General features: G+C 43.4%; 1 protein-coding gene across 1 annotated transcript; it reads right to left on the bottom strand.

Moving 5' to 3' along the window:
• Positions 1-7,043: 7,043 nt before the first annotated feature.
• On the bottom strand, positions 7,044-7,590 carry LOC121793695 (monothiol glutaredoxin-S6-like). The gene has a single exon (XM_042191739.1). It carries the CDS (start codon positions 7,543-7,545, stop codon positions 7,237-7,239), a length of 309 nt encoding a protein of 102 aa, XP_042047673.1. The 5' UTR covers positions 7,546-7,590; the 3' UTR covers positions 7,044-7,236.
• Between the last annotated feature and the right edge of the window lie 16,760 nt (positions 7,591-24,350).

The raw sequence follows: 24,350 nt of genomic DNA, 5'->3' as shown, positions 1-24,350 counted from the left end.
ACATCATACATCTGACCCTCTCTAGGAGTGTTCTATTCATCCTTTCTGCGGTTCCATTTTGCTGAGGATTCCCCGGAGCAGTTCTATGCCTTTTTACCCCAAACTGCTTGCAAAAGCTATCAAACTCCTTTGATAAGAATTCGAGCCCATTGTCTGTCCTTAGATATTTCAAACCATGCCCTTTTTCAACTTCTACAGCCTTATACCAAGTCTTGAATCTATCAAAAGTCTCTGATTTTTCTTTGAGAATCCAGATCCAAACCTTTCTGCTGTAGTCATCAACAATGCTCAAGAAGTATCTACCACCTCCTATAGAATTCACTGGACTTGGGCCCCATAGATCACTGTGGCAGTAGTCCAAAAGTTGTGATGAATTGTGTTTTCCCGAGCCATAAGGTAATTTCTTTCCCTTCCCTAACAAACATGACTCACACATCTTCACACTCTCCTCTCCACTACAAGTGAATATTCCTTTCTTGATCAATTCCCTGAGGCCTTTATCTCTCACATGTCCCAGCCTCTTATGCCATAGGGCTAGACTCTGAGCCTCAGCAACACATGAATCACCTACCATAACCTCAGCTTCCAGATAATACAGTCTATTCTTTCTAGATGCTGACATAACAGTGGAATTACCATTCATAACCTTCATGAGTCCATTAGAAAAAATGCAGGAAAACCCCTTCATTTCTAATACACCAACAGATATCAGATTCCTCTTAATGCTAGGTATATATCTGACTTCAGTTAGCAATTTAACAGAGCCATCATGGATCTTGAAACGAACATTCCCAATTCCCTTGACAACACATACCTGGTTGTTTCCTAGCAAGACTGACCCCTGTGCATCAGTGAGGTCATCAAACCAACTCTCATGGCTACATATGTGGAAAGAGCACCCGGAGTCCATGATCCAATAATCTGCAATGGGTTTCTCAGTAATGTTCAAGATTTGAGCCGGTTCCATCTCTGCAATCAGCAGTATTCTGATCAGAGCTGCTCTCAGATTGCTTCTTCTTCCAAGCAAAGCAGTTCTTCTTACCGGTTTCTTGCAATAATTGCAAGTTCTAGAATCCCTCTGATCGGGTTCCCTCTGGCCCTTCCCTTTCCATTTGTCGAAACCTTGCTTCTTCCACTTTTCAGTCTTCTTGATGTTAGCCTTCACATTTAAACTCTCCCCGGCCGATCATGTGTCTTTAGTGAGGAATTCTGAAAGTCTTTCAACTTCAAAGCCGAATACACCTCCTCATAGGTGAACTTGGAGTCCCTTCCAAGGAGTATAGCGTCCTTGAACTGCTCAAAGCTTTTAGGCAATGATTTAATAGCATGAGCGCCTTATCTTCATCCTTGATTTGCTCATCGATGTTCTCCAGATCATCAACACACTTGCCAAAATCCTCGAGTTGCTCCAAGATGTTCTTCGCCTCCGAAATCTTGAAAGTGAAGAGTCTTTGTTTTAGATGAAGGCGATTAGCAAGAGACTTCGTCATATATATGGTCTCAAGCTTTCTCCATATCGCTGCAGCGGTCTCTTCCTTGGAGACCTCCCTGAGAACTCGATCACCAAGGCTAAGGATCAGAGTGCTATAAGCCTTTTGTTGAAGTTCTTGAGCCTTCGGATCCTCCTTCTCACCCGAGCCTTCGATGATGTTATCCTTTTCTTCCTTGAGGATTTCCCAGAGCCCTTGCTGCATCATCACTGCCTTCATCTTCAAGCTCCACAAACCGAAATCATTCTTGCCCGTAAACTTCTCCAATTCGAATTTCGCCGAGGCCATCGCGCCGATCAATTCAAGTTCCCACAGACGGCGCCAATTTGAAGATTTCAAATGCAAAGATCGACGCAAGAAATTTATGTGGTTCGATCCACAATTGGATCTACATCCACGGACAAAGTTGGAGACGATTTTATTAAGAACACAAAACGGAGAAAACAATTACAATACAGTCACACTTATTCAGCTCGCTACTCAATCGGAGAAACCCTACTCGATTGTGAAAACTCAACTAGCTAGCTAATGTTTACAATGTGTATTCACTCCTCTGGAATCTTCTCTCTTGATTCGACTGGAATCACACTTATGAAGATGATGGAAATCTGTTAAGAGCCTAACAGAATATAAACTGTTCCAACGGCTAGTTTTTGAGAATAAAACTTCAGCCATTGTTTGGGCCTCCGAGATTGGGCTACGAATTAATCACTTGGGCTTGAATTGGTTGATCCAGCCACAATAACCCAACATTACCAAAGAAAAATGATCGGCTAAGGTCTTATGCTATTTTCCATTGATTCCTCAACTAAAGCGGCTTTATATTTCATCAAAAACATCATTATTTATGAGGTGGCATGAAGAAGGATGGAATTCTAAGGCATTCGGCAGATGGAGCCGTTTGGAAGGCATTTGATGTGCGGTAGGCAAATATTACCGTTGATTCATGTAATGTGAGATTAGGATTAGCTAATGATGGATTTAATCTTTTTCGAACCATGAGCACTACATACAGTACTTGGCATGTGATGTTAGTAGTTTACAATATGGAACCTTGCAGTGGCGGACGCAGGTGGAGGAGGTGAGAGGCTTAAGCCCCTCCCAAACCATTTTTTTTTTATAAATTTCTACTGCAAATTTTTTTAAAAATTTTCGAACCTATAGTCAGCCCTCGCCAAGTTAATAGCTTTGATGTCTAAATTATTAGAGGTTTAATGGAAAGGAAGGGCTGAAAAATTAAAATCACAGATAAAAACTTTACATCTATGGAGCTGAGTTGAGAAGAGGAAGAAGACGATGAAGGAGTAATAGCAATTAAACTTAAGTGAATAAAATAATAAAAGTAATAGTCTATACTAGTGCCGATTCCCTATTTAAACGGACTACTGCCTGTTCCCTGTTCCCTATTCACTAACATACAAATAACTTAAATGAATAAAATAATAAGGGCTTGTTTGATACTATGGTTATGTTAAGATAAGCCCAAATATGGATATATATCTGAATATTTCATGTGTTTGATATAAAACTATAATGAGCCTTGTTTTTTTCAAAAGCCCAACACGCACAACACACACCAAAACAGCTCGCCATCGCCATTCTCTTCTTCCTCCTCCTCTTTCTCTCACTTCCCCCAAATTCCACCCACTTGCTTAATCTCCCACCCTAATTCCTCCGACTAACCCCCCTCGTGTATTTTCCGCCAAATTTCCCACCCTAATTCCCCCATCGCCATTACCTTCCGATTCTCGTGTATTTTCCGCCAAATTTTTGGGGGTATTACGGTTGCGGAGGATCTCTGATTGTTTCCGATAACCATGGGTTCGATTGGAGCAGATCTGAGCCGGAAAATCCACCCCCGAGCGGTGGACGACTTCGATCGGTTGCCGGACTCGCTCATCCTATTGATCTTCAATATAATCGGAGACGTCAAGCACTTGGGGCGATGCTGCGTCGTTTCGAGGCGGTTCCACTCGCTTGTTCCCCAGGTCGACAATGTCGTTGTCCGCGTCGACTGCGTGATCTCCGACGACGATCCTTCCTCCACCTCATCCTCCTCGTCCTTCGCCTCCTCCGCCGCCGACATGTCACGCCACCCGATCTCCTCCTTCTTCCGCACCTTCTTCTCGGGACTCCAAACGGACGCCCGGCGTGAGAGTGACAAATGCGGTGTGTGAACGGAGACAGCAGAATGAGAGAGATGGAGCTGCCTGGCTTTGTTTTCCCAATTTGAGAACTAGAGAGAGAGAGGTGGAAGTCTTTGTCACATAGAGAGAGAGTTTTGAGAATGATAATACAAAAGTTTTGGAAAAAGAGATGGGGGTTGGGATTGTTTCTGTTTTGTGAATTGTAGAAGATGACACAAAGAGAGAGAAAATAGGAGTGGAATGGCTGTGTACGTGTAGGAAGAGTAGGGAATAGGAGTAATAGTTTATTTGTTTATTTCTTTAACTTTTAGAGTAGGGAAATAGGCCCAATAGGCCCAATAACATATATATCTAATCTGTGCATAACCCAACCAACATATCAAACGAGCCCTAAAAGTATAAAAAGTCTGCCTACTGCCCTATTCCCTAATTTAAAAGGCAGGTGTTTAGGTTTACCAAAAGAGTACCCAAAAAGATAATTCCTCCCACAAGAATTCCTCCCACGACCGCTGAACCAAAAAAATCGAAACTCTTCCAACAAATTCCAAGAGAGAATTAATTGTCTTTCTTCACAACTTTAATTGCTAGAGTAAGGTCAGTTTTTCCTTTTCTTTTGTCATAGTTTACACAATCACAATGTGTTAGATACTTTACTACAATGGTTATACCCGGGGAAAAAAGGTCCTGGTAATGATATCGATGTTTATTTGCAACTACTGATTGAAGAATTAAAAGTATTGTGGGAGGGAGTTGAAGCATGCGACTCTTATGCTAGTGCGAATTTTAATATGAAAGTTGCTCTTATGTTGACAATCAATGATTTTTTCGCATATGCCAACTTATCTAGATAGAGTACAAAAGGGAGAATTGTATGTCCTTTTTGTGAAAAATGAGTTTTCTTAAAGCCTACGACATCCTACAATATATGTTTATAGGGAAAACACTTATTTTTAAGTGTCCTTAGCAATTTGAAAGTGCTTGATGGGTATACTTCCAACATATCAAGAGGTGTCAACTTGAAAGAGCGCAAGCTTTCTAACCTTAAGTCACATGATGAGCACATACTGATGCATAGCATACTTCCACTTGCATTGAGAGGGATTATGGCTAACAATATTAATTCGGCTATTTCAGAGGTGTCAGTAGTGTTTAAGAAGTTATGTGCAAAAACTCTTAATCCAACTCAACTTGATGAATTGCAATCTCGGGCTATTTATGGCATACCGCACCGAGAATGTCATACCGCATACCGTACTGCAAATTGCGGTATGAGAAAATGTCATATCTATACCTTACAGAATATTTTGGTATACCGCACTTTTACGGTATATCGAAATGATGTACGCATACCGAGTACAGTATACCAAAATAAGGTATAAAATACCGTTACACCTATGTTTCATACCAAAAAAAAATCCTATTTTATAACCAAATATATAAAATAAAATATCACCCATTTAAATAATGTCCAAAGCACTAAAACTACACCACAATCAAATATTATTCAAAAAATTGAAATCAACAAAACTTCATCTATCAAATTACAGTGGATTGGATTTGCATCTCTACATGAGTTTGTTTGGGGTTGGGAGTAGAGGAACTAAAATGTGAAAGTGGAGTTAGGGATTTTAACTTTTCAACAATTTAGTATAATTTATAAAAACAATATATATACCAAATTTTTGGCAAATGGTATATATGCGGTATACCGCGGTATACGAAAATCTACACCTTTATCGTACCGAAATATATATGTAAGATATCATACCATACCGCAACTTGCGGTATACCGTAAATTCGGTATTTTCGGTACGGTAAGTGCGGTATTTCAGTATATTTAGCCAACCCTAATTTTAGCACTGTCACATGGAGAAAATATTTCCCCCATGGTTCTTTAAAATTATGGTTCATCTAATCATCCATCTACCTTATAAGGCAATCTTGGTGGTCCTATGCATTATCATTGGTTGTATCCAATCGAGAGGTTAGTGAGTCTAGTAGTATGTATAACTATCATTTTATATTTGTCATCACATTGAAATTCTAGTTTGCAACTTCATTTATACTAATTTTTGTGAAGATTTTTTATGAGGCTAAAATCATATGTTCGGAATAAAGCACAACCAAATGATTCCATTGCTGAAGGGTATAGTGCAGATGAATGCCTTACTTTTTTTTTTGACGTTAAATCTCTCGTAAGGTGACGATTTTCGATCGTCCAATAAGGAATTATGAGGTGACAGATGGAGAAAATTATTTATTTTGTTCTGGTGAACGATATATTAGAAAGGAGCAAGATAAGATCCACGATATAAAATCTTTATCTCAAGCACACCGATATCACTACAACAAAAAACTCGTTAAGGACATTTTTTAATGCAATTAAGGACACTAATTTGTCTTTCTAAATATACCACTAATGCTTCAAAAAGTGTCCTTATTATTGTTTCCTAACTAAAATTAAAGGACGCAAATGAAAGCGTACTAAAAAGCAAAAGATTAAGTTAATATGCCCTTATTTTTGGCGTACAACTCTATATATTGTACAAACTCTGTCATTAGAAAATGTCAAAGGATGACAAAATAACATCAACAGAAAATGTCAACATACTGTTGTTGACATTTTCTGATGGTCCAGATCATAGTTTGGAGTTTGTACAATTTTTAGAATTTTCATTTGATTACATCTATATATAGAGAGAGAGTTGTGATCAACTGCTAACTAATTAACAATCTCAAACTAAGATCAATTTTAACCATTAGATTGGAGACACGTCCCAACTATAATGGAGACGCTATTTAAAAGCGTCCCATATAAATTTGGAACACAATTTAAAAAACATCCTAAATATATTAGAGACACGTTTTAAAACTGTCCCAAAAATTAATTTACCGATACTAACTAAAAGTGTCCTTAATTAGATTTGGCACACTACCAGTAAGGACACTTTTTGAAGGTGAATTATTTAGCAACAAATAAAAGCGTCCTTAATGGACTAAAATCCTTAACTATTACTTTTGTTGTATTGTGCCATGTGCCAACTAATATAATAATAGTTGTAAAAGTTCTCAACTTATTTAGTGACAAACTGAAAATAGTTGTATACGGAAAAAATGGTGCACTAGGACACAATTTTTACTAAATAGACCGATATAAAAAAAAAGTTTGGTTCTGGGCTACTGTATTGTGACTCTTGGACGTATGTATTGGGCTTAGCCTCAATTTGATCAACTATTGCGTGTGATTGATTTTATTCTTTCAGTTTTTATTCCAACAGTTGAATTTTTGTTCTCGTTACATGTGATAATGATAAGGGTCCACAACTTTTAATTGTTACTATCAATATGTATTTTCTATGTCACCCTTGCTCAAATGTCATTTATGTAATCGTTTATAGACCACATCTACTCATGTTAAATGGAGAAGGGTCTCATTTACTAACTATATGTATAACATGATACACATGCTAAAAACTTGACCTATATATCCTTCTTATACCTCTAGGCCAAAAACAAAAGAAAAAAAAAAGAAGTTGTAGCTTATGTATCTAACAACATAACTTATTAATTAATTACTCACTTAGCCTTGTAATTTCCACCTATACCCATATGGCATTGGCTTTGATGAGCAAGGGCTTGAGCTTTCCTCTAACATTGAGGCTTATGATCTCATTCGAGCCCCCGATGAACTCCTTGTTTATGAACACAGCCGGTACGCTGGGGTTGCAGCCCATTGCCATCAAATCCTTCTCCATCCGGTCCCCCTCGGCTAGCTGGTCGAGCTCATAAATCCTAGGGTTCGCCCCGTAGCCACGTATTAGCAAGTCAATCGCATGTGACATGCAACAATTGCTCTTACTGAATATCACAACTGAATTTTCACTTGCTAACTTCACAATAGTATCCATTTTGAGAAGTAGTGTTGGTATTTTTTTTTCCTAATGTGTTTATTGTTTGATTCGAACTTGAGCTACATTTGGGTTCATTGAGGTTGATATATATAGAGGTAGAGATAAAGGTAAAAAAAAAGTTGACGTCCAATCTAGAGATTTCATAAAATATGCTGCGATTTTTGGCTTTGATCTTTATATGATAAAGTTGCATGCATTGGAATTGTTTGTAGATAGCTTATGGGATAAAATTTCCTTTTTCTTATTCTTTGGAACATTTATCCCTTTTTCCACTTTTCTTTTGTTTTATTATGACTACAGTTTCCAACACGTGTTCTTACTTTTAATTTAAACGAGAACCCTATTTGAGAAAAAGGATTATATCTTATGATACGGCTATTATTATTATAATTATTTAGTTATTTAATTATGGATTTTTATATTTTTTTCATATCTTTTGTCTTGCTCATTAAGTTAGTATCCACTATTATAAATAGTGGACATTGATTTTTAGTTCTATCATTCAAGAAATATCAATTATCCTTCTATTTTATTTTCCCTTACTCTCTTTCCTTTCAAACGTGCAAAACGCACAAAATCATAATTTTGACGCCGGATTGATCGACGGGCAAAAGCTCCCGCGACGTTCGACGCAAAATCTACGAGTTAAGGAACTTCATCCTTAACAATTGGTGCTTTCATCGTGATCTCTTCCTCCGAATCGTTGTCTACATGTCGTACAGCTACACCGGATATCAACTCCGGCAGGCGGATTACCACCCATGGCAGCCCGTATCTCAACCCCTGCTCCATCCGAACAGAGCGTTAGATCAACAACCATCATATCCATATCCACAGGATGGGAGACTCCACCCACAACACCATCCCTACCAAGCCCGTCAACCCACTTCCTGGGACCCACCATGGCTGCGCCAGGAAACTGCGTTTCAGCAACCATCGTCCTACGAGACAGATTTGTACTCGCCACCACCGCACTCTTGTTGGGACCTGCCAAGGTTGTACACGCAACAGGGATACTCTCAGCCTTATCAACCGCCTCAGCAGCCACACCACACCGTGCTCAGACAACCCACTAGCTGGGATCCACCTGCCTATTGGGAGACAACGGGACAACGCCCCTTCCACGAGGTCTCGGCATACGATCATCCACTTCCCTCCAACCATAACTCAGGATGGAATCAACCCGCGCCACAGCCACCTTGTCCAGCCACCACCACGACACATCTGACTCTCGCACAACTTCAACAATTGTTGGAAGCGTGCTACAGGATGGAGTCTCGCCTTGTTGCAGCCGACCGACGAATCGACAACATGCTTCCTCCCGAACTGCCTGAACCTGCGCAGCCCTACGGCTCCCAAATTTTCGGGTTTGGGGACCTCGTTCAGCACCTTCCTCCATCAGGAAATAGCAAGGCTTCGTCGAGGCCGTCGGGTTTAGTCCCCTACGACTCATTGGGTCCGCCGCAGCAGTCGAGTACAACACCACCACCCTTTGCGCTGCTTCCCGATATCGCCCTCGAGCCGCCGCCGCCGCCAGAACTTATTCCTTGGCAAGTGGAATATCGCTCGTTGGCTTATGCTCTGTCCAAGACTTCAGTTGGGAATGTTTTGGAATGCAATAAGAAAGAGATTATGATTCTTGACTGTGATCGAGTCGAGGAAGGATTTGATGACTCTTCGGAGAAGATTCTACATTCTTCTTCTCATTTTGGTGGAGTTGAAAAGGTTGAGAAGATAGAGAAGTCCAGACCGGATTCCGCACGTAAAGAGAAACCGGTTCACGGTTGCATCAAGATTCAGTGCGCGCGACAATTGAATGCTTCTCAATTCAAGATTCCCCAAGTCCAAATTGGTTTGGGTAGTTCCATTGTGGACAACGCATCGCTGAAATTATTGAGTGATTCATCTCATGTAAGGGTTGTCGCAAGTATGAATCATCGATCAACATCGCTCGACGCCGATGCCCGGTTGATTCCTCCGCAAAATGACACTTTATGCTTGAGCATTCATGGACGCATTGCTGCAGGGAGACGCTCAACTATTCGGTGTATGTTTGACCCTGGAGGATTCCTCGACACTCATCGTTGCTTCATGGTGCCCACCTTGAGGAGAAGGTGGATTTCAACCGTGAGGGAGTTGATACGGCTATTATTATTATAATTATTCAGTTAGTTAGTTAATTATGGATTTTCATATCTTTTTCATATCTTTTGTCTTGCTCATTAAGTTAGTATCCACTATTATAAATAGTAGACATTGTTTTTTAGTTCTATCATTCAAAAAATGTCATTTATCCTTCTATTTTATTTTCTCTTACTCTCTTTCCTTTCAAACGTGCAAAACGCACAAAATCATAATTTTGACGCCGGATTGATCGACGGGCAAAAGCTCCCGCGACGTTTGACGCAAAATCTACGAGTTAAGGAACTTCATCCTTAACATCTTATTATTAATGATTAAGAAAAAATATTACTCCAATATCATCAGGGTCAATTCAAAAGAATGATAGAAAACGGAGTATCATTTTTGGAATAATTAAAGAAATATGCGCTTCATATGATGTGATTATTTTTATTAGTACCTTCCGTGATATAAAAATAAATACATTTTCTATTTTGGGATGTTCCATAAAAATATTTCCTTCTATTTATGGTAACTTCTTTCTATTAAAGTGGACTTCATTCTCCGCTAAGGTCGTGTTCACTTAGTCTGATTTGGGAAGGCCAATATAAAAAACTAGAACAGATTTGGGTAGTGGATGCCCTTCCATTAAAGAATCATATACAATGTTCGATAGTATGATTTGACCCAGTTTTTGAAAATAATGATTCCTCTTTTTGTGTGTAAGGCCATAAGGGCATCAGCAGTGGAGCGACCTAAAGCGTGCCCTAAAGCCCGCTCTATGCACTGCCACGTCAGCATTTTATCCTCCTACCCTTTCACCTGCAGTGGGGCGCCCTACAAGCCGCCCTGAGGAGCGCTCTAAGCATTTTCTTTTATTTAAATATTTAAATAAATACAAAAATTGGGAAAACATTCATTTCATTTATAAAATTAATACATTACAATACAAATTAAAAAAAATACGCAAACTCAGCGACGACGGTTACGGGCCCACACTTCTTCAATCATGTCGTTCATGAGCTTAGCATGGTCTTGTTGGTTGCGCATTGAGGCCTGTCTAGATAGAACCTCATTGAAGCCCGTCGGTAATCCTCGAGCGGGGGGCACGGTCGCCGTGCTGGAGGAGCTAGATGCACCTTCATCATCGGTCAAATCGGTGATGCTCCCACCTTCATGTTCGACTATCATGTTGTGTAAGATAATGCACGCATACATGACATCGACGAGGACTTCCTTGAACCAGAGACTCGCCGCTATTGCCCACTGTGATCGGAGCACACCAAATACCCGCTCCACATCCTTCCGCGCCGCCTCTTGCTTTTGCGCAACTAAAACTCTCTTCTCACCGATTGGGCAGCTGATCGTCTTCATGAAAACAGGCCACCTTGGGTATATGTCATCGGCCAAGTAGTACCCCATGTGGTATTGGCGCTTGTTGGCAGTGAACTCGATGGCCGGGCCGTTGCCATTGCATTGCTCGGTGAAGAAGGTGGATGAGTTGATGACATTGATGTCATTGTTCGACCCTGCTACACCGAAGTACGCATGCCAGATCTAGAGTCGATGGTCAGCGATAACTTCGAGGATCATCGTCGGGTGGCTGCCCTTGTATCCACTAGTAAATTGGCATCTCCACGCCGTCGGACAATTCTTCCACTCCCAGTGCATACAGTCGATGCTCCCTAGCATCCCAGGAAAGTCGTGCGCCGTCTCGTGCATCTTCATCAGGCCCTGGCAATCTACAACAGTCGGCTTTCGCAAATATGTGTCGTTGTAGGCCTCTGAAGTGGGTCTTCGCTCGACTCTAATGTCGAATGACTAGACTCAGGAGTAAGCGAGTGTGCACATATGAGAATTAATGCAAAGCTCGGTCCAGACACAACGCTCTTTAAATCCACTGGATCACTGGGTCCAGGAACTCTAGAGAACTACAGTGTTTTTGTCGTTGGACACACTCGACTCCCCTTCAAAAATAAATCCCTTAACCCGAATACTATGAATTAGTATAGGGAAGTGGGGTCGATCCCACAGAGATGGATTCGCAAAGTAGTGCTAAGAGACTATGGAAACAAACGGCTGCTGCCACACAAAGGGGTTGAGATTTAAACTACCACTAGATCTAGGCAAGAAATGTAAACGCTAGACCTAGGACACAGAAAACTTACTGGAATCAGACATCAATACCGACAGACACAATTACTCCCTAGACTAAGTAAACGACTACCTAATCTAGCTAAACAGTAAGCAACTAACAGTGGGGACCATATTTCCAGAAATAGCAAGTACGGTAAAAAGCTGCAGATAACCAACCCATGCTCCAACTAACTACGACATGCACGTTCGCAACTAAACTAAACTCGCAGATGAAGAAAACATAGCACACTCCTAAATTCAAACAGAATATAAAGATTTGGACGTCGGAAACTTGCTATGAATCGAAAATACATCAGATCTACATAAACTAGGCGAAATGAAATGAAAACACGTAAGCTAGGCATAAAATTAAAACACTCATGCTCAGAATCACTTCAGACGCTTAATCCACTCCGGATCCAAGCCATCCGAACTCAACAACCAACAAAATCAACTCCATAACTCCGATTCTCACAGATCTGCTCCGATCAACTCCAAATTCCAACAATCACAAACAACTCCACAACATCAGCAAAACAAAACCCCGATTCATCCACAAACAAACTCCATTCTTCCTGATCTCACCATTAACCTGCAATAATCTAGAAAATAACCACGAAAACAACCAACTCCAACAATTCAACTCCAGAATTCAAGTAAACACAATCAATCAACAAAAATCATCACGATCGACGTAAGCGAAAACGAAACTTGCATAAAAGTAGAGAAATATCCAGAAACAAAAGAGGACCGAGCTTCGAACAGTGAAGCTCGGCGAATTCAACAGAAACGAAAAGAGAACAGAAATAAATTGTTTCTTCGCCCCAAAGAAGGACAGTGTTACAACCCACAAACACTATCGGAAAGCTAAATGTGAACCCCAGCGCAAACCCGAGATCCTCCGCGAATTAGAACCAAGTATGTGAAAAGTGAACTGAGCAATAGGCTGTTCGTGAGGCCTCCCCCGAGAAGGTCCCTCCAGCTTGCATGCTTCTTCCTTTTATAGATGCGGACACAGCCTTCTAGAGTCTTCGTAGAAATCCCTATTCTACCCTTCAACTCCGAGGCTTCCTCCGTCAAGCAGTTTCTTTCATAATGTCCGCTCTTTCGCCAGTTTCCTAGGACTATGCAAGCGTCCTCTTTTTTTCCTGGATCTAGCGAAAACCTTCACACACGTGGCTTAAAACATGCGTTAGACCCAGTAATTTCACGAAATAAAACCCCTAGACCGATGCATGAAATTAGCCTTATCAAACTGCTCACACTTAAACCATGCTTGTCCTCAAGTATGAAAGACAAGAGAAATAAATATGGCGAATTTCAATGCACGGTCCCCAAGAACGACTCTACAAACAAAAACAAAAACAGACTCCTGGACCTAGACAACTGGCAAAATAAAAAAACAGACTTATAAAAGAAAACAACACAAAGAATCAAAACACAAACAAGCATGAACTAGGTTCGACTTTTAGGCAACCGTCCCCGCAAGCTTAAGTTCAATCCGATCGTCTACAGTCTTCAAATCTTCCCCCTTCCCTCTTCTACCTAAACGGTCCGTCAGTTCGTCAAGATAGCCTATTGACACCCTAGCTGTTAGGTTCGCTCGATCACTCATTCCTCACCAGGTATGTTAGGATCAAAACGCTCCCCAGTTAAAGTTATGCCACTGATGCGTTGGGTTATGAGAGTTTTACCCTTCGTACTTCTCTTTTTTTCCCATTGATTTTCCTAGGTCAGGTTGAAATTGCTTCCTGCCCTTGAGGATACTGATATAAATTTTTTTATTTTTTTTATTTTTTCCTGTATTATATCCTCTTTTCCCCTGGACTTCGTCCAGCTTATACCTCCAATTTTTTTTTTTTTACTCCTTCCCTGGACTTCGTCCAGCTTATACCTCCGAAACCCATTTTTTTCTCCTTTATACTCTACTCCCTAAGCATCAAGTGGCAGCCCAATTTACATGTTAGCACAAAAAAGTGTTTAGGCTTATAACTCGCTCTTATAGTAGGGCTGCACAGCTGGGTTATCTAAGGCTTTTTCCATCGTCCCAACTTCATTCAGACCGCCTTTGGTTTATTAAGGAAGAAGGTGTCAAAGTTGACATGCATTCTCTCTTCAATCGCTCTCACTATGGGAAACCTGCCTTATTATCTCACTAGCTCATGCGAAACACACATCCTAAAGACTCTTAAAACAGAAAGAACACAAACACCATACTTACTCCCCCCCTCCCATTTCACTCAAGCTTGTCCCCAAGCTATCCTAGTGAAGGGGGGAAAAGGAAGTAAGAACAGCAGACACCAGACACAAACGCAAACAAAGCACAAAAACAAAACAAATTTCTCACACTTAGACCGAACATCGGGCTAAGTGGGAGAAAGCGCAACATACAAAACCAAAACAAAACAACCCCTTCTCACACTTAGACCAAAAATTGGGCTAAGTGTAGGAAGGTATAACACATATATACAGAATGATGCATGCTGGCACATAAAAACACAAGCGAAAGAAAAATGAAAAGTAAAAGACAGAAAAGTAAAAGTTACTTGGTTCTGGGGGAAATTCAATTCGGGTTCTGGCCCCGCGGGAGCCAGACTTGGGTGGCACTGTCTGTTGGGTCACTTAACTTTCTTTCTTGCCGGTGACTCCGGCGTCTCCTTCTGATCTTCTGTGGGTCGGGGTACGGTTTTCTTCAAAAGCAGGCCTGGAGGAAGACGGTGGTCTTAGGCCCTTGGCTTGTGGCGGCTTCTGCACAACTAGACTCCCTTGACCCGGCGTCTTGGAACCGCCGCTAGGTTCAGGAAGTCCCTTCGGTGTCTCGGGGAACTTCGCTTGAAGCCACTTCGTCATCTTCATCATCAGTGCGACGGCTTCCGCCATCTTGTCGGAAAGCCTTGACGATTCTGCCACTAGGTCGGTGATACGCCCCTTCAGGGCTACGGCCTCCTCTCTACTTCTCCCATTTCCCTCCGTATCTCCGTCACTTCTTTCGTACACCGATTACCTCCTTCCTCACATTCTCTACTTCGTTTCTCACTTCCTCAACTAACTTTCTGACTTCTGCATCCTCAGCACTGTCCCTTCCTTTACCCCGTAGGGCCACAATCCCCTCCAAAACCATTTTCATCTCTGACCTCATCCATCCAACCTCTTTCCTTACTTCTTCTACTTCTATCCTGACTCTGGCTTCCATGTCAGGAGTATCCTTCGCCTCCACCATCTCAGGCTCCTGCTTCGTCTGCGCCTCCGACTGACCGACTTCATAAAAGCACACGTCCCTTCCCTGTGTAATGAGCAGCCCCTTATTGAAAAAGTAGTCCACGTTGAACACCTCCGGGGGTAGACACATCTTCACTTCTCTGCAGGACTTGTGGATTTTCATAATAACGTTGCGTTGCAGGTAAGCCCCTAGAAGGTGGCATGTGTAAAGATGTCGGGAAGGGTTGGCTGTCACTTGATGGCAGGCTTGGGCTAACCAATAGCCCAAGTGAACACGTACTCCCTTGGCCATGCACCAAGTAAAGTACATGTCGGGGGTCGTCAGAGCGTTGTTGGCTGTGCCCATCAGGTTGTAGCTAATGAAGGTCTGGGCGAATCGCAGGACCCTGTTCTCAATATGGTGGGCCTTCGACCAGCTGGTTTTGAACTGACCTACCCTAGGGTGAGCCACAAACTCCCATGCGTTCTGCGTCTTGAATCCCAGCGTCAGCTTCGGCGGACCAATCATTCTCTCGCTCCACAAAACCCTCATCATCCTCTGTGCGCGTAAGCAGTCCCACCCGTAGAGTCCATTCACGGATGCTCATCACATGCTCTTCATTGAAGAGCCGGAATTTGATGGAGTCAGCATTCAGATCAGTGGTGGACTTAAATCGGAAGGTGAAGAAGAATTCCCTTGCCAGGTCGATTGGAACTTCGGCGGTGCTGTGCTTGAGCAACCAATCAAAGCCGATTGCGTCGATATAAGTTCGGAATTCATCATTGCAAGCGATCTGCTTGAGCTCCGATGAGCTGTACATTTTTCCAGACTTAGCGTACTTGCCCTGGGCACTCTTCTCCTTGTGGATGGTTGCGCGTTTCGGGTCGTCAAACTTTCTCATCTCGTCCAGGAGCTCTCTTCTCTTGTAATCCAGATCTCAGTTGGCTCAAAGTTGAGCTCCTCTTCTTGTTCTTCTTCAGAGTCACTAGACCCAGCAGAATCCTCGGGCTCTGCAGCGCATGGTACCTTGGCAGGTCGAGGGAAGTGGGGATTCAGTGGGATTTCCCTTTCGCCTTCTTGGTCTTGGAAGGAGTAATTTGTTTCCCCTTCCTTTTCTTCTCGGCCGCGTGGCGGCGTTCCTCTGCATCACTCTCCTCCTCTGCTCGGTCTGGGAGATTCTGCCTGCTCAGGTGCTGTGGCTTCTGGACCCAGCATTTCTTCCTCCGTCTGCTGACGGTTTCATCTATCTCATCAAGCAGGCTCCGACGAGCCTGTCTCCATTCTTCCCTTGCGTTAACCGGTGAATCGGTCCCTTTGGGGGACATCAGTCAGATCCACTATCAAATCCAACCCGACATCGACGGGTTCTTGGACATTCTCAGCACCGAGGGCTTCTCCTTCCTTGTTCAACAACAATGGGGTTGCCCCTGAAAAATAAACAGGGGTCTCTATCCCCTCCAAACCTTCTCCAACGCGGGTTTCTGTACCCGCAGACTTCTCAGGAGTTTCCCCCTCTCTGACATCTTCCTCAGTAATTAGGGCTTCGTCGCCCCCAACCACTTCTGGGGTTTCCCCCTCCACATCTCTTTCAGCATCTAGGGCTTCGTTGCCCTCTAGAATTTCAACTCCATCAACAGGGGTTTCCCCCTCAACAAACTCCTCCAAAACAGGGGTTTCCCCCTCAACACGGCTATCAGTAACAGGGGTTTCCCCCTCAGAAACACCAACCACTCTATCCTCTAAAACAGGGGTTTCCCCCTCAGTGGCAGATCCTAACCTGGGTGCACTTACGGCCAACAACTCCAACCCCGCGGCCAGATCTGCTTTGTCTTCGCGAGTTTCTGCAGCGGTTGGTTCTGAAACGGAGGGCAGTGGGTTCTGCGACGGCCTCCGGCTCAGCGGTGGTTTCTTGAACGGTCTCTGGTGGTGGTGCGGAGGATGTTGAGGCGGTTGGTACGGATTTCCCCATTACAGCCGCGAACATGGCAAACGCCTCCATCGTCTTTTCTGGTCCCCCAAATTTTTGTAGCATGTCTGCCATAACCGCCGCACTTGAATCGGCGGATCCTGAGGTGTTCCCGGCACTTTGCTTGTTATCCATGGAGAATTTTGCAGAATTTTTTTTTTTTTTGACAAAGACTTGGACGGAAACTTCTTTGATTAGGGTTAGAAAAGAAAACCTAGAGAGAATTTGGGATGTAGAGAGAGAGAGTAAGTAAGTAAAAATAAAAGAACACGGTTATTATCCGATAAGTATGGGCGAGGACGGTTTTTGCAGGTGGGTTGCAGGCATGACGCTAGCGACTGTACACCTCCCATAAAGGTGTCTTTTGAAATCCGAGCCGGTGCCAACTCCCTCCAAAATTTTACTTCTCAATTCCCTGCCCAAGTAACTTCCTTCTGCAAAATCACACTTAGAGAAAAATATTAAACTAAAAAAAATGAAACGCCAGACTCCCCGGGTCTAGGGTATGACAGTATCAAAAACATTCCTTAAGGAGTCTAGTATTTCGAAAATATTTTTGGAAGATTATTTTTTTCTGATTTGTTTGGGTTTTTCTTGATTTTAAAGAAAGCGATTAAATATTTACATTTTATGTTCAAGTGTTCTCAAGATTCCCTAGGTCAGGACATGTTAAAACTTCTTAGATGCTGGACCTAGGAAATTCTCTAAGAACACTCAATTCCCAGACTGATTAGGCGATATCAGGGAGTGCGCGTAGTGGCATTTCGTCCACTACACACATCTCCGAATTATCCCTAAATACCTTCACCCTATGGCCATTGACAAGAAATGGAGTAGAGTTTGGAGCACTTCCCTGGATCTCTACTGCTCCATTTGCACGAAGACTCACAACAGTGTATGGTCCGACCCATTTGGACTTCAGCTTACCAGGCATCAACTTGAGCCGGGATTGGAATAAGAGAACTTTCTGCCCAACTAGCAATTCATTGACTCGGAGGTTCTTGTCATGCCAAAGTCTTGTTTTCTCTTTGTACCACATTGCCGATTCATATGACTCCAGCCTTAGCCCCTCCAACTCCTGCAGCTGCAATTTCCTCTCTTCCTCGCAAGATTCGGGTCTCATGTTTATCTCCTTGACCGCCCAATATGCTCGGTGTTCTACTCCCACGGGCAAGTGACACATTTTGCCGAACACAAGCCTATATGGTGACATCCCAATAGGCGTCTTGTATGCCGTCTGGTAAGCCCATAGTGCGTCTCCAAGCCTCTTACTCCAGTCTTTTTCTAGACGGATTAACCGTCTTTTCTAGTATCGCCTTTATCTCTCTGTTGGATATTTCCGCCTGGCCGTTAGATTGAGGATGATAAGGTGTAGACAGTTTGTGGTGGACACCATACTTTCTCATCAAAGCTTCAATAGTCCGGTTGCGGAAATGAGCCCCATTGTCAGATATTATAGCTCTGGGCACTCCGTACCGATTGAAGATATTAGCTCTAAGAAACTTCGATACCTCCTTAGCTTCGCAAGATGTGGTCGCCTTGGCTTCTATCCATTTCGAAACATAATCCACTGCCACTAGTATGTATGTATTCCCGTATGAAGATGGAAATGGACCCATGATGTCCATTCCCCAAACATCGAAAATTTCACAAACGATCACCGGGACTTGCGGCATTTCATCTCTTCTGGAGATTCCCCCAGTCTGTTGACACCTTTCACAATTCTGACAAAACTCGAACGCATCCTTATGCAATGTAGGCCAGTAAAAACCACTATCTAACACCTTCCCTGCGGTCTTCCTAGGTCCAAAGTGACCTCCACAAGCTAGGGCATGGCAATGATTCAGCACATACCTCTGTTCCCACTCCGGAATACACCTCCGGATTACTTGGTCGGCTCCCATTCGCCACAAATACGGGTCATCCCAGAAATAGTTCTTGGCCTCGCTTTTCAATTTCATCTTCTGGGCCCGGGAAATTACTTGCGAACTGGGCACCTCTCCAGTGACTAAGTAATTTGCCAGGTCTGCGAACCATGGCTCAGCGTTTTGATGACATTTCCCTTTTTCGGCATCCCCTGGACCTGTTAACACCATAATCTCTTCCCAGCTGATAGGTCGAGGAATTTTTTTTACGTAGTACAAATGTTCCTCTGGGAATGCATCCGGTATTGCTTCCTCGGTCTCCTCTTGAAATATCCTGCTCAGATGGTCGGCTACTTTATTTTCTGTTCCCTTTTTGTCTCTGACTTCCCAATCGAATTCCTGCAAAAGCAACACCCATCGGATTAATCTCGGCTTGGATTCTTTCTTTGCCAACAGGTACTTTATAGCCGCGTGGTCGGTGAAGACTATCACCCTCGACCCAAGCAAGTACGGGCGAAATTTCTCAAATGAGTATACTGCCGCCAGCATTTCTTTTTCAGTAGTGTCATAATTTCTCTGAGCTTGATTTAGCGCTTTTGAAGCATAAAAGATCACATAGCTTTTCCCATCAACTCTTTGACCTAGCACCGCTCCCACGGCATAATAGCTTGCGTCACACATAATCTCAAAGGGTAGATTCCAGTCGGGCGCTCTAATAATAGGCGCAGATACTAGCCTGTCTTTTAACAACTGAAAAGCCTTTTTGCATTCCCCATCAAAGACAAAATCAACATCGTTATGCAACAAGTGGGTGAGTGGCTGAGCAATTTTTGCGAAATCTTTTATGAACCTCCTATAGAATCCTGCATGCCCTAGGAATCCTCTCACCTCCTTCTGATTCGTCGGGTAAGGCAGTTTTGAGATCACCTCAATCTTTGCCGGGTCTACCTGTATACCTCTTTCCGAGACTACGTGCCCTAGGACAATTCCCTCAGGGACCATAAAGTGGCATTTCTCGAAGTTCAAAACCAAATGTTTTTCCTTACACCTTCTCAATACTATATCCAAACTAGCCAAACATGAGTCAAATGAATTCCCGTACACAGTGAAGTCGTCCATAAAAATCTCGATGCAGTCCTCCAAAAGATCTGAGAAGATACTCAACATACATCGCTGAAAAGTGCCTGGCGCTTTGCACAGGCCAAACGGCATCCTCCTGTAAGCGTACGTGCCGAAAGGACACGTGAAAGTTGTCTTCTCCTGGTCCTCGGGATCCACATAGATTTGAAAATACCCACTATACCCGTCTAGAAAACAGAAGTATTGCTTGCCTGCTAGCCTCTCCAGTATCTGGTCAATGAAAGGTAGAGGGAAATGGTCTTTCTTGGTCGCTTCATTTAACTTCCTATAATCGATGCACATCCTCCACCCAGTAACTAGTCTGGTGGGCACCAATTCATTCTTGTCGTTCTTGACCACCTGTATTCCTGACTTCTTGGGTACCATATGGACTGGACTCACCCATTCACTGTCTGGTATGGAATAAATGATTCCTAGGGAGAGTAGTTTCAATACTTCTTTCAGCACTTCCTCCCTCATGTTAGGATTCAATTTGCGTTGAGGATCTCTGCAGGCTTTTGCTCCTTCCTCCAAGCGGATGTGATGCATGCACAAATCTGGACTAATTCCTACCAGGTCAGAGAGTGTCCACCCAATAGCCTTCTTGTTTCTTCGGATTACCTTCAGCAGTCCCTCTTCTTGTCCCTCGGTCAAGCTGCTGTTGATAATCACAGGGAAAGTTTCGTTCTCCTCTAGATAAGCATACTTTAGGCCTGGTGGAAGTGTTTTCAACTCTTTCTTGGGAACATCTTTTTCCTGGGGCAAGGGATTTTTCTCTGTTACTTCCGTTGTCATTCCCTTCCTCGACCCAGCAGAACCTTCCACACTCGCCACATAAGGTGTATTCCTTGACCTAGCTAGCTCCGGATTTGCACAGAATTTTAGAATTGCTTCAGCTAGCTCCTCATCTGATAACTCGCTTGTGTTCATTGCTTGACACAAACTGGCCACTTCTCTATCAATGGCATGACTCATCCCGGAGTTCTCAATCTGTTCCTGCATTAATTCCGTCTCAAGGTATTCTTGGACCAAAGGGTTAATAACATCTATAGCATGCAAATTTTCAACGTCAAGAGGTTTCTTCATTGCCTCATCAATGCTGAATGTGTATTTCTCCCCATAATAATCAAGGCAAATTGTTCCATCAAAAACATCAATGATAGTCTTAGCGGTACGTAGGAAGGGTCTCCCTAAAAGTACTCCGCCCGACTCTGCAGACTCATTATCACTCATCTTAATCACATGGAAATCAGCAGGGTACAAGAAGTCATGTACCTTGACTATCACATTCTCAAGCACCCCTTCAGGACAGATGCATGACCTGTCCGCCAGTTGAATCACAACCCTCGTGTCTACCATGCCTACCCCCACTAATTTCTTGTATATGGAAAATGGTAACACATTTATCGACGCACCCAAATCATACATAGCGTGCTCGATTCTCACATCACCAATAGAGATGGGCAAGGTGAACATACCTGGGTCATTGCATTTTTAAGGCATCTTCCTCTTCTGAATCACTGCGGAGACGTTCTCGCCTATCAGAATTTTCCCACTGGGCCTAGCCTTCCCAGCTATAAATTCCTTGATGAACTTGCTAAAGACTGGCATCTTCAGGGCCTGTAAGAATGGCAGATTGATTTCCAACTTCCCAAAAATGTCCATGAAGTCTACCGGTTCTTCCTTCTGTTTCTTGGCTTCCCCCCGACTCGGAAAGGGTTTCAGTCGCTTCCCTGCTCCGGTAGAACTTTCAGCTGATAACTCTCCAGTTTCTTTTCCTACTGCCTCATCTTCCAACTCCGGCTCTGGATCGAGGAAGAATGGTTCAGTTGATCTAGGCAAAGGTTTCTCTAAATCTCCTGTCTTAAGGTCATCCTTGACCAAGGGACTTCCTCCCTCCAAGTGTCTTGTCCTAGGAATTGTATCCTCTTCTTCCCTGTCTTCCTTGGGATCTGTCACCCCCTTTGTTCTTACCATTGGCCCATCATATCCCTTCCCGGATCTCAAGGTAATCTGACTTATATTAGCTCTGTCCGGTGGCCTTACGGAGGTAGGAATCTTCCCTTCATTTCCCCTCATATCACACAAAGAAGTAGCTATCTGGGACAATTGCTTAGCCAGCATATCCATGGCTGCTTTCTGCTCCTGTTGAGCATCTTGAAGCTTGTGCACTACGTCATTGTTCGATTGCAGGTTGTTTTGCATATGTTGCTGAGAACAGACGAGGTCGTGCACCATATCATCGATACTTTTTGGTGGTTTCGGTGGCTGACTGGGTCCTGGGCCGATACTTAGAGTCGGTCCACTTGCTTGATTCTGACGAGCGTTTCCTTGACCGCCTGAAGAGTTATTGTATTGATTTCCTTGGCCCTGGTAATTGTTCTGAAAATTCCTTTGGTGTGGGGGTACATAAGAGTTCCCTTGACTGCTCTGATTCCTGTTTCCCCAGCTCGAGTGGTCTCCTTGGTTCCGATTAATCCAGTTGCCCTGCCCCTCTTGATTCCTTCCTGACCAATTACCTTGTCTTTCGGGCTGAGGTGCAAACTGCTGACTTTGTTGCGTTGCCGGCTGATTCTGTTCATTGTCAGTCCATCTGAAATTTGGATGGTTTCTCCAGGGCGCATCTCCCTGTCTCCCTGGATTCCAGCTCCCATCGGGATTCCAACTTCCCATTGCATTGACCTGGGCCTGATAATCTCCTTCCTGGGTCCCGTAATATTGTTGAATTTGATTATCTCCTGGACCAGGAGATTTCTCCTTCCCTTGTGAAGCCAGTGGAATCGCCTTTTCAATCGCGTTCAAAAGAGCCTTCTCGAGCCTATCAATCCTTGCTTCGACTTTGTCATCTTCTTGTTCTCTCACAGCATGCACCGATCCTCTTCTCACTGCATTCCTAGGGTTATCGTACGTCTTCTTAGCGTCAATCAACTTCCCTAGGATCTCTCTTGCCTCACTTCCCCTTTTTCTTGTGAAATTTCCCCCACTCGAGGAGTTCATTAAGTCCTTTGACTCGGGAGTGGCTCCTTCGTAAAACAGAGAGTAGGTCTCTGCCTCTATCATTCGGTGATTCGGGCATGCATCCAACAACCCCTTAAATCTCGACCAATACTGACTCAACGATTCATCGTAATCTTGCTTACACTCTAGTATTTCTTTCTTAAGTGCATTCGTCTTGTTGGATGGGAAGAAATAATCTAAGAATTCTAACTTGAAGTCCCTCCACGTGCGGATAGAATCCGGAGGCAACCTCAATAGCCATGTATTAGCTTCCCCCTTCAAGGTAAACGGAATCGCTCGTAGGCGATAATCCTCCTCTGTTGCATCATTCGGCCTCTTCTGAATACCACATAACTTACTGAATTCATTTAAGAACTCATACGAACATTCATTTCTACGCCCAGAGAACGTCGGCAAGATGCCGAGTACGTTTGTCTTGATCTCGATAGTCCTCTGGCGTGGATTCATCACTATAGCTTGAGCTGGTTCTCCATCTAAATGGGCAGTGAGAGAGCCGATTTCTGGATCCGGGTCTACCACCTGCGCCATGACTACTTCCTCTGCTTCCCCTGTTTCTGACTCTGTTTCTGATTCGGGTGGTGATTCTGGATCTTCGCGTCCTGATGACGTCCAAGATTCGTCGCTAGTAAATTCACTCGGAAACGGACCTCCCGTGGTGAACCCTGATCTGGTGGTCACAGTAGAGACTGTACCCTTAACCCGCCAATCAAACTGGCCGTGTTTCCACCCAGATGAGTTGCTCCAGTAGGTAGATCTTGAGCCTCTGCTCATAAACTGCAAACAAAAGAGAAAGAAAACAAATCAAAACTATTTACACCACAGACTCTGAACACTAACACTAAGCACGCCATCCATCCCCGGCAACGGCGCCATTTGAAGTGGGTCTCACTCGACTCTAATGTCGAATGACTAGACTCAGGAGTAAGCGAGTGTGCACATATGAGAATTAATGCAAAGCTCGGTCCAGACACAACGCTCCTTAAATCCACTGGATCACTGGGTCCAGGAACTCTAGAGAACTACAGTGTTTTTGTCGTTGGACACACTCGACTCCCCTTCAAAAATAAATCCCTCAACCCGAATACTATGAATTAGTATAGGGAAGTGGGGTCGATCCCACAGAGATGGATTCGCAAAGTAGTGCTAAGAGACTATGGAAACAAACGGCTGCTGCCACACAAAGGGGTTGAGATTTAAACTACCACTAGATCTAGGCAAGAAATGTAAACGCTAGACCTAGGACACAGAAAACTTACTGGAATCAGACATCAATACCGAAAGATACAATTACTCCCTAGACTAAGTAAACGACTACCTAATCTAGCTAAACAGTAAGCAACTAACAGTGGGGACCATATTTCCAGAAATAGCAAGTACG

This window comes from Salvia splendens, chromosome 3, assembly GCF_004379255.2.
Source record: "Salvia splendens isolate huo1 chromosome 3, SspV2, whole genome shotgun sequence".
NCBI lineage: Eukaryota > Viridiplantae > Streptophyta > Magnoliopsida > Lamiales > Lamiaceae > Salvia > Salvia splendens.
The sequence above is the reverse complement of the archived record's forward strand: the minus strand, read 5'-3'. Positions and strand labels throughout refer to the sequence as shown.